At 31.2% G+C, this 9,556-nt stretch overlaps 1 protein-coding gene across 1 annotated transcript; it reads left to right on the top strand.

The window, feature by feature from the left end:
• Nucleotides 1-503: 503 nt before the first annotated feature.
• Nucleotides 504-3,016, top strand: LOC123898071 (protein CHROMOSOME TRANSMISSION FIDELITY 7). Its single transcript, XM_045948921.1, has 5 exons — nucleotides 504-976; nucleotides 1,071-1,160; nucleotides 1,258-1,326; nucleotides 2,114-2,454; nucleotides 2,710-3,016. The coding sequence occupies exons 1-5, from the start codon at nucleotides 593-595 to the stop codon at nucleotides 2,837-2,839; spliced, it is 1,014 nt and encodes a 337-aa protein (XP_045804877.1). The 5' UTR covers nucleotides 504-592; the 3' UTR covers nucleotides 2,840-3,016.
• The last annotated feature ends 6,540 nt before the right edge of the window (nucleotides 3,017-9,556 follow it).

Raw genomic sequence — 9,556 nt, 5'->3', positions numbered from 1 at the left:
TGTGCTGGGATAGAATATTCCTAAGAAAAAAGTCTCGGATATTATTTTATGGGTCATGTTAACATGTGCTCTTGGAGCACATGTTAAGGTATCTAAAAATAGAAATTTATATTTAATAACATAAAAGAATTTAATGTTTAAAAAATATAATGCACAAGTTACAAGAGAATATTACTACATTTGTATTCTTAACATGTGCCTTTGGTGCACATGTTAACATTTTCCTTATTTTATTCATTTTGATAGTTTTGTTTCACAATTTTCATGGGTTATAGACTACGAAATTTGGGAATTTTCCAAACTCAGTGAGAAAAAAAAAAAAAAAAAAAAAAGTGATTGAATTCTCATGTTGGATAGAAGATTCTTAAAAATAAAATAAAAAAATCGAAAAACAATTTAAGTTTGACTGGCCCTACATCCCTAAATTTTTGGGGCTTAAAAAAATGGCGCGATTAAATTCCCGCTCAAAATATTAAACAAAAAAAAAATAAAAAGTAAACTACATCTTCTTCTTCTTCTTACTAGTTCTTGCAAAGTGTAATCGTAAAACACAAAACGACACGTCGTTTAACACAAATAACTGCATTGCCAAATGCAATTAAAGATCAACAATTTTTTCAAATCTCCCTCCTCTTCCACTCCACCTCCGGCCACCGTCGACGACGACGGTGACGATGATTTGTCCAATTGGGACTGGGAAAACAAACACCACCGTATTATCAACACTTACCGCCGAACTCGTTGGAACCCTAATCCTAATCCTAACCCAATTCCTTCACCTTCTACCGTAATTGAAAAACTGGCGGTGAAGAACAAGAAGAGAACCTATGCACAGTTTCATTTGGAATTCGGTCAATCGGATTTTCTCTTACGCGCGTGTTCGATTTGTGGTGTTGATTTCACTCCTGGAAATGTAGAAGATGAGAAATCACATGCGCAATTTCATAAACAATTCACACAAGGAATTCAATTTAGGGTAATTAATTTCCCTTTTTCTAATCTCTATTATTTGATTCCTATGTCAATTTCTTGTTTATTAATTTTCTTGATTATTGATTCTGTTTTTTTAGGGTTGGAGTAATGAAAGAGTTATTTCTTCTGATAAGAGTGGTAGAATTATTTTGGTGTTGGATACTGATCAATCTTCTCATAGAAACAAGGTTATTTTTTTATTGATTTATTGATTTTAAGTTCTAATTTTAGTTTTTTATGATTTGAAGTATTGAACAAGTTTCTATGAAATTGTTGTTATGATAGGTAGAAGAAGTTGTGAAGATGATGGAAATTGAGTTGGGAAGTGGATGGATAGCTCATCAGCATTGTAAGGTTGATAATGTTCTAGCTCTACTTTACCACAAAAAATTTACTTGGAATTTAGATTTTGATTCTGGTGCTATTTAGAATAGCTTTTGAATTATATAAGGGTATGTTTGGTTTGACTTTTCGATGAAATGAAATTGATTTTAATGTTTTTCGATGTGCCAAAGTAGGATTGGTTTTGTTTGTGGTGCTGTTTAGATTAGCTTTTAAATTATGTAAGTGTATGTTTTGTTTGACTCTTGGATGAGTTAAAATTTATTCTAGAGGTGTTGAATTCATTTTAGTGCATGTTTGAGTTCATTGTGACTCGGTGAGTTTGATGAAATCGTGTTGACACTGTGATTTTGTTGAAGCTCCATAATGTAACTTTGGCCAAAATCACCGTGATTCTGTCAATGTTACTACTAATTCTTGGTGATTAACCTTGAAGCTAGAAATTGAAGTTTTTGCCTTCACAGTCGGTTTTTACTCTCAAATGTAAAACAAAACACCCACTTAAGTTTCTTGATTAAAATAAGTTTATGATTATTCGTTTATGGAAAAATGCTTTTAAACGTGTAGATATTCATGGAAATATCAAATGACAAGCTTCTTAAATAAAATTAAGATGCAAATGTTAATCTCTACTTATTATAAGCAATAGTTATTTACTATTTGTTTTCTGAAATTTATGTGGTTTCTCATAGACTTCTTGAAACATTTATACTCTACATCTTGTTTTTAATATATGTAAACATTATGTTAGGTTCTTAAGATTAAGGTTATTTATGCTTTTAAACTTGTATACATTCAGGTCTATTTGTCCGTGTCTCACCAAAGAATTGTTGGGTGCTTGGTTGCACAGCCAATCAAAGAAGCATTCAGAGTTGAGTCTTGCTCAGTTACTGGACATTCTGATAGCGCGAGTAAAAAGGGAAAGAAGCTGTGTCCAACCACTCTCCGGTTTGGGAATATGGCTTTTCATAGGGAAGTTGAGAAAAGACCTATAAATATGAGTGATTCTGATATGATGGATGGTAGGGCAATCATCTGCAAAAACGAACCTGTTGCTGCTGTTTGTGGCATTAGAGCCATCTGGGTCACTCCTTCCAACAGAAGAAAACACATTGCTAGCCAATTGCTGGATGCTGTGAGGTAAATTAAATTTGCTTCAGTTGTGTTTCTCATGGAAAAATAGATCTTGCAACCATAGGACCCTGCAATATCTGAATAGTGCATAGTCAACTAGTACACAGTTAATTGAGGATGGCATTATGTAATATCTCACATCTTTTAAGCATTTAGTACTAGCTATGTTGTGTTAGTGTAATAGTGTTAATTGGTTTATTATTCTTCAATCAATTTCCAGCTTGTTGATTCATTTTCTGTTTTGCACTAAATTTGTGGCAGGAAAAGTTTCTGTGCGAGATTGGAGCTTGAACATGCTCAGCTAGCTTTTTCTCTGCCAACCTCGGTTGGGAAGGCATTAGCATGTAGTTACACTGGTACTGGATCATTCTTGGTGTATAAAGCAGTATAATCGGGGAGTCTCGTGTCATTGTAGCTGGAAATCAAGTGTAGATAGCATGTTCTTCTCTTTCTGTCAGAAAATGCTTAGGCAAAACATTTAGTAGACAGTTAAGTATAAGATTTCAAATGCACTTGAAAATGTATTTATGGTTTGTATCTTCAATTATTTATGACATTTAAATATCAATGGCTGTTGATTCTTAGCTAGAAATGAATGAGAATGCTTGTTACTCCCTTCGTCCCGAAACAAATGTCGCATTTGACTATTTCACACAAATTAAGAAAAGATGATAATTGAAAGACAGAAGAGTTATTTTACTAAATCATCATGTATTTGATTATTCCCCTGTAGTGTGTGCATGTCATGCTGAGCCACGTTACAACATTCATTTGTCACATGTTATCTGGGTATTGATGAAGGGCTCCATATAAAGTGGAAGCCATTGATTTGTTAAGAAGCTAGTTAGTTATTTGTTGTTATTGGTTTAGTTAGAGAAGTATTTAAATTTGTATAAATAGTGCAATTGTGGAGTTAGAGAGGTATCTTTGAATATTGTAATTGTGAATAGTGTTTTCTATTGTGAAGGGGAAATCCTTTGAGGAGAGTATATTTTGGTGGACAAGAATCTCTATCTTTTGAATACTATGTATGTGTTTGGTAGAGAGTATATTATAATAAGAAATCTCTATCTTAAAGGGTATATTTTGGTGGACAAGAATCTCTCTATCTTTGGTGCTGGAAAGGTAGAGTGGCTTTAGGTAGAAATAAGAGAGATAGCGATGTAATGAAGTTTAAAATAGAGAGAAAAAGAAGTGAGAAAAAGAGAATCAAGAGAGATGGAGACAAAGGTAAAGAAACGTAGATGAGTGAAATTTAGAGGTTTCAAATTTATATTTGGATGGAGAATTTTGTTGGAGATAACTTATTTCTCTCATTTAAATTACACACTAAAATGTTTTTTAAAATCAAATAAGTACGATTGAGGTATTATGTCATTTGTCACGTTTTTTATTTTTATTTTTTTAATATACAAAATATATTTGAAAATGTAGTAGATTTATCTTCTAAACTCATCTCTTAAACTCTGAAAAATCTCTCTAGATTCTTTTCATAGAGTGCAAAGGTCTTAAGCCGAATCCCGTGATCTCCATCTTTGTTTGAAGGGATGAAGTCATCCATCAAAATTATCAAGAAAGCAGTGTAACTATGAATGTTTGAGGCAGCTCTGCGGAATTCGTTGGCTTCTTATGTTTCTTGACCTTTTACAATTCGAGTGATGCTAGCTGAATAAGTGAGTGACAATTTATCATGATAAAAAAAAATAGTGTGCAAAATATAGGTTTGATTCTATTATTTAACTTGTATAAGATTTGTTAGTTATCAAATAGGTGATAACAGCTTGTTGTTTTGGCTGTTTTGGCTGCAATAATTAGGTTTCTGTTTCTTTGAATTTCCTGTAAGCACTTACTTTTCTGCTAGAAATTTGATTATTCTAGCATCTGCTATATTAATTTCCTTATTCATCAAACTTACAAGCAGAAATGATGGTTGTTCCAATATTAATAGGGTGCTTTCGATCACATACAAAGCAAGATTTTAAGTTGCATATAAGAAACGTTTTAATAGAACATAATAAGAAACAAACCATTTTAAAAGTGATTCACAATAATGTAGTACTTACTAACTACTAAATGTTGCATATAAAACTTCGATTTATGTATTACACTCAAATGTAGAAGATAAGGATAAGTCACTATCTTAGTTCTAGTCCACCACATAAACAGAATCAGTTCTTCTAGTTAGATTAGTCACTAATCAGCTACATACTAGTGCTTACCACTTAGTTTACATAGCTTCCCCTCTAAATAGAGAATGCATGTAATTACTCCAATTGTAACAATAATGAGAATTTCAATTCATTTCTCTTCTTTCCTCATATTATGCAATCAAAATTGTATCCAAAACTTTGGTATCGCCACATCTTTATTGAATTTATTTCCAAAATTTTAACTCAAATGAGCAAACTTATATAACAACTTAATAAATAATTAACTCAAACTAGGTCAAATAAGAAAGAATTAACTCTACTAATCAAGCAATTTTTTTAAGAGAATTTAAATTCTTCTTTCTAATTTTTTTTGTTTTGATGATTAATTTGAAAATATTTTAAAATGGTGAAAATTTATGAAACATTTTGTTTAAACAAAATTTAAGGAATTTCAAATAACAAATAAAATCTCGGAATTTGGAATTTCTTCATTTGATATGTTCCAAAATGTTCAAATTGACCGCTATAAATTTTTTATATTTTAGTACAAATTCAGAGTAAATTTCGGTTTTTAGAAACCGATTTTTTTTTTCAAGGTAAAAAAAATTCAGTTTCTAGAACCGAAGTTTTTCGCAAGGGCAAAATTGGAAATTTAGGAAGTATAAAAGAAACACGGAAAAGAAAACATCAAGATTAACCAAGTCATTGAGCTCAAGTGGGCTAATGAGCTTCACCAAAAAGGACGGATTTCAGGAGAATCCGGGTTCGATTCCTAGGTGGAACAATTTCTTGGCCAGACTTTACTTACCTCGCAGTCGAACTCTGAACTACTAGGGCTCATTTCCCCTAGGAACCAGAGGGTTATAAACTATGAAACCCTGATACGTGACACAATACCGATACGACACCGATATGGGAAAATTTTCAAAATTCTCGATACGATACGTCCGGGATACGTTATTTAAAAATTAAATTTAAAATTAAATATATAAATGCACAATATATAAACATGGGGATGACAATTTGACCCATACCCAGAGGGTACCCGCAAAAATTTCCCACAACGGATAGGGTAAAAACCCGCATTTTGGGTACGAGCACGGGTATGGGTAATTACCCGCAAAAATGAACAGGTATGGGTGCGGGTACGGGTACCTTAGTACCCACCCCGCCCCATACCCGCATAATATATATTTATTTATTTTATTTATATTATTATATTATAATATATGTAAATCAATTTAAAACAATACAACTCTACTAAACTATTACATATTTTTAATAAAAATGTTTATTTATAACATAATATAAAAACAATGTGAATATTTAACATAAATATGAACTTTAACATAAAGTTAGTAATAATTTTGTTTATAATTTTCATTAGTCAATATTAAAATCTTTGAAATTTTTTTAATTCTATTAAAATTATATGATATTTTATAATTGATGAATTTATTAATATATTAATATATTAGATTTCCCTCAAATATATTATAATCGGTAATAAGTGATTAATGTGAAAATATGATTTCTGTTGGAGTTTCTTTTCGCAGCTACTACCTTCTCCTTTAATCTTCAACGTTCAAGCTTCAACCGTCAACCGTGGGTATTGTTTCTTTCTTCTTCTTTTTTCTTCTTTTTTCTTCAGACTTCAATGTGAAAATACGATTTCTGTTAGTGCTTGTACATTGTTTCTTTTCTTTGTTTTTTTCTTTTTTCTTCAGAGTTCAAGAATAGGGTCGATACTGGCAAGTGTGCATGTCGTAATGTTGTTGGGAAAGATGATGAATGTTCCTTCTGTGAGAATAGGAGGATTACAGAGAACAATAGAATCGGCTATTTGGAGAATAAAGCCAAGTTCTTGATGATGTAAGTAATCTAATCTGTTTCTTCAAGAAACCCTTACATGATGTTGTTGTTGTTATGAATGAATGATTATGATGATTATGATGAGATTTGAATGATGATTATGATGACATGTGAATGTAATTTTCCCCCTTTATATGTTGTTACATTCACATGGTCATCATAATCATCATTCAAATCTCATCATATAAGGGGAAAATTTTCATTCACAACAACAACATCATATAACGGTTTCTTGAAGAAACAAATTACTTACATTATCAAGAACTTGGCCTTATTTATCGGACGAGTATCGGTATCGAGTACGTATCGGACATGATATTTTGAAGAAAAAAAAAAGAAAGATTTAATATAATATATTGAAGAACCAACTCATTAGTTATAATATATTAGATTCCCCTCAAATCTATCCAAAATGTAAAAATAATCGGTAATAAGTACTTATTTTTTACATTCATTTGAATGTGAAAATACGAGCGGTTTTTTCTGTTAGAGTTTCTTTTCACTCTCTCAAGCTACTGCCTTCTCCTCTCTTCAACCTTCAACGTTCAACCTTCAACCTTCAACCATAGGTGGTAATATATACATTGTTTCTTTCTTCTTCTTTTTTCTTCGTTTTTTTAGTAATATATACATAAATTATACATTGTTTCTTTTGTTTGTTTTTTTCTTTTTTCTTCAGACTTCAAGAATCGGGTTGATACGGGCAACTGTGCTTGTCGGAACATGGTAGGGAATGATACCATGGATGGTAATATATACATTGTTTATTTCTTCTTCTTTTTTGTTCGATTTTTTAGTAATATATACATAAATTATACATTGTTTCTTTTCTTTGTTTTTTTCTTTTTTCTTCAGACTTCAAGAATCGGGTTGATACGGGCAACTGTGCTTGTCGGAACATGGTAGGGAAAGATGATGAATGTACCTTCTGTGAGAATCGGATGATTGCAGAAAACAATAAAATCAGCTACTTGGAAAACAAGGCCAAGTTCTTGATGATGTAAGTAATTTGTTTCTTCAAGAAACCCTTAAATTTTCCCTTAAACGGTTTCTTGAAGAAACAAATTACTTACATCATCAAGAACTTGGCCTTATTTATCGGACGAGTATCGGTATCGAGTATGTATCGGACATGATATTTTGAAGAAAAAAAAAGAAAGATTTAATATAATATATTGAAGAACCAACTCATTAGTTATAATATATTAGATTCCCCTCAAATCTATCCAAAATGTAAAAATAATTGGTAATAAGTACTTATTTTTTACATTCATTTGAATGCGAAAATACGAGCGGTTTTTTCTGTTAGAGTTTGTTTTCACTCTCTCAAGCTACTGCCTTCTCCTTTCTTCTTTCTTCAACCTTCAACGTTCAACCTTCAACCTTCAACCATAGGTGGTAATATATACATTGTTTCTTCTTCTTTTTTCTTCGTTTTTTAGTAATATATACATAAATTATACATTGTTTCTTTTGTTTGTTTTTTTCTTTTTTCTTCAGACTTCAAGAATAGGGTTGATACGGGCAACTGTGCTTGTCGGAACATGGTAGGGAAAGATACCATGGGTGGTAATATATACATTGTTTATTTCTTCTTCTTTTTTCTTCGTTTTTTTAGTAATATATACATAAATTATACATTGTTACTTTTCTTTGTTTTTTTCTTTTTTCTTCAGACTTCAAGAATCGAGTTGATACGGGCAACTGTGCTTGTCGGAACATGGTAGGGAAAGATGATGAATGTACCTTATGTGAGAATCAGATGATTGCAGAAAACAATAGAATCAGCTACTTGGAAAACAAGGCCAAGTTCTTGATGATGTAAGTAATTAATTACAAAATTTATCATATATAAATAACTTGGTTCATGTCCAAATTCAATTTTTTTAACCACAAAAAAAAAAAAAAACTTAGTCTAAACCCTAATTATAAAAAGCAACAACACACTCTAATTTTAATCAAGTAGACAACAACACAAAACATCAGGATACTTATAATTTTTTGTTCTTTTTGCACTATCTTTTACTTTGTCTTAGTTGTATATACATTTGCTAGTATTTAAAATATACATGTCTAAATGGATAGTTATTTTTCTTGATGGTATTTTCCGCTATTATGTTTTGAATAATTTGGTTACCTTGATGTGATTTAGTCAAGTTGAATCTGTTAATCTTTTTATGCTTTTTTGGGTACATGTAGAAAGTTTTTCTCACTAAAATGGATGTTACAAAAATGACGATCAGAATCGGTTGAATTTGATTTTAGTTACATTACTTACAAAGAGAAGATAGATAAACTAAATGATATCACAAATTTTATTTATTTTTATTTGTTATTTACAATTTATATGTTATAACATAAAATTATTAATAATATATTTTTTTAAGCTTTCATTATAATTTATATCAATATTTTATTAATTTAGTTTATTTTTTGAAAAAAATGATTTTTTATTTTTTTTGGTAATAGTCCGCGGGTTAACCGTTTATCCCGTTGGCTTATGCGGACCGGACTCGGGCTTAATATTATAACTCGTTTATATTTGCCGACGGGCTTATTCGCCCCGTTTAATATGTGGGTTTATGCGGAGCGGACTAACCCGCATACCCCAGCTCTTAGTATTAGTATATTATATATACTGCGCGCTCGTTCGCACAATGCAAGAACATTCAAATCCGATCATAGCATAAACTACGACACCATAATGGTGCTCTATTAAAACCTAAGCAAAAGTTGTATTAAGTTACATTAATAGTCTTACAAAATAAAAATATCAGAAAATAATATTGCTTAGTAAAGATTAAATAAATTTTCAGTCTCGTAAAATAACAACTGTCTCTATACTTAAAGTAAGTTACTTGTTTTTAGTCCTGTAAAATCACGATTGTAGCTTAGTTACGATACACTTCTTTTTCTTCTTTAATTAACTGTGAAATTGTGTAGGGGATGGCTGAATACATTGTGGCTGCTCTTTCTCTAAAAAGACTGATCTTTCAATGGCCACCACTGGCTGTATAGAAAATGAAGTCCTCCTTCGATCCAGGAGCAGGTTTGGTAACATACAAGTTGCCGGATTGTGTCCATTT

This window comes from Trifolium pratense, linkage group LG7 (assembly GCF_020283565.1).
Source record: "Trifolium pratense cultivar HEN17-A07 linkage group LG7, ARS_RC_1.1, whole genome shotgun sequence".
Classification (NCBI taxonomy): domain Eukaryota; kingdom Viridiplantae; phylum Streptophyta; class Magnoliopsida; order Fabales; family Fabaceae; genus Trifolium; species Trifolium pratense.
Note: the sequence above shows the minus strand (reverse complement) of the source record. Positions and strands in the feature narration are given on the sequence as shown.

Coding starts and splice junctions, on each gene's coding strand:
- LOC123898071 (XM_045948921.1), top strand. CDS start 593: ATGCAATTAAAGATCAACAATTTTTTCAAATCTCCCTCCTCTTCCACT. Junction 1,161..1,257: donor AATCTTCTCATAGAAACAAG/GTTATTTTTTTA, acceptor TTGTTATGATAG/GTAGAAGAAGTTGTGAAGAT. Junction 1,327..2,113: donor TAGCTCATCAGCATTGTAAG/GTTGATAATGTT, acceptor GTATACATTCAG/GTCTATTTGTCCGTGTCTCA.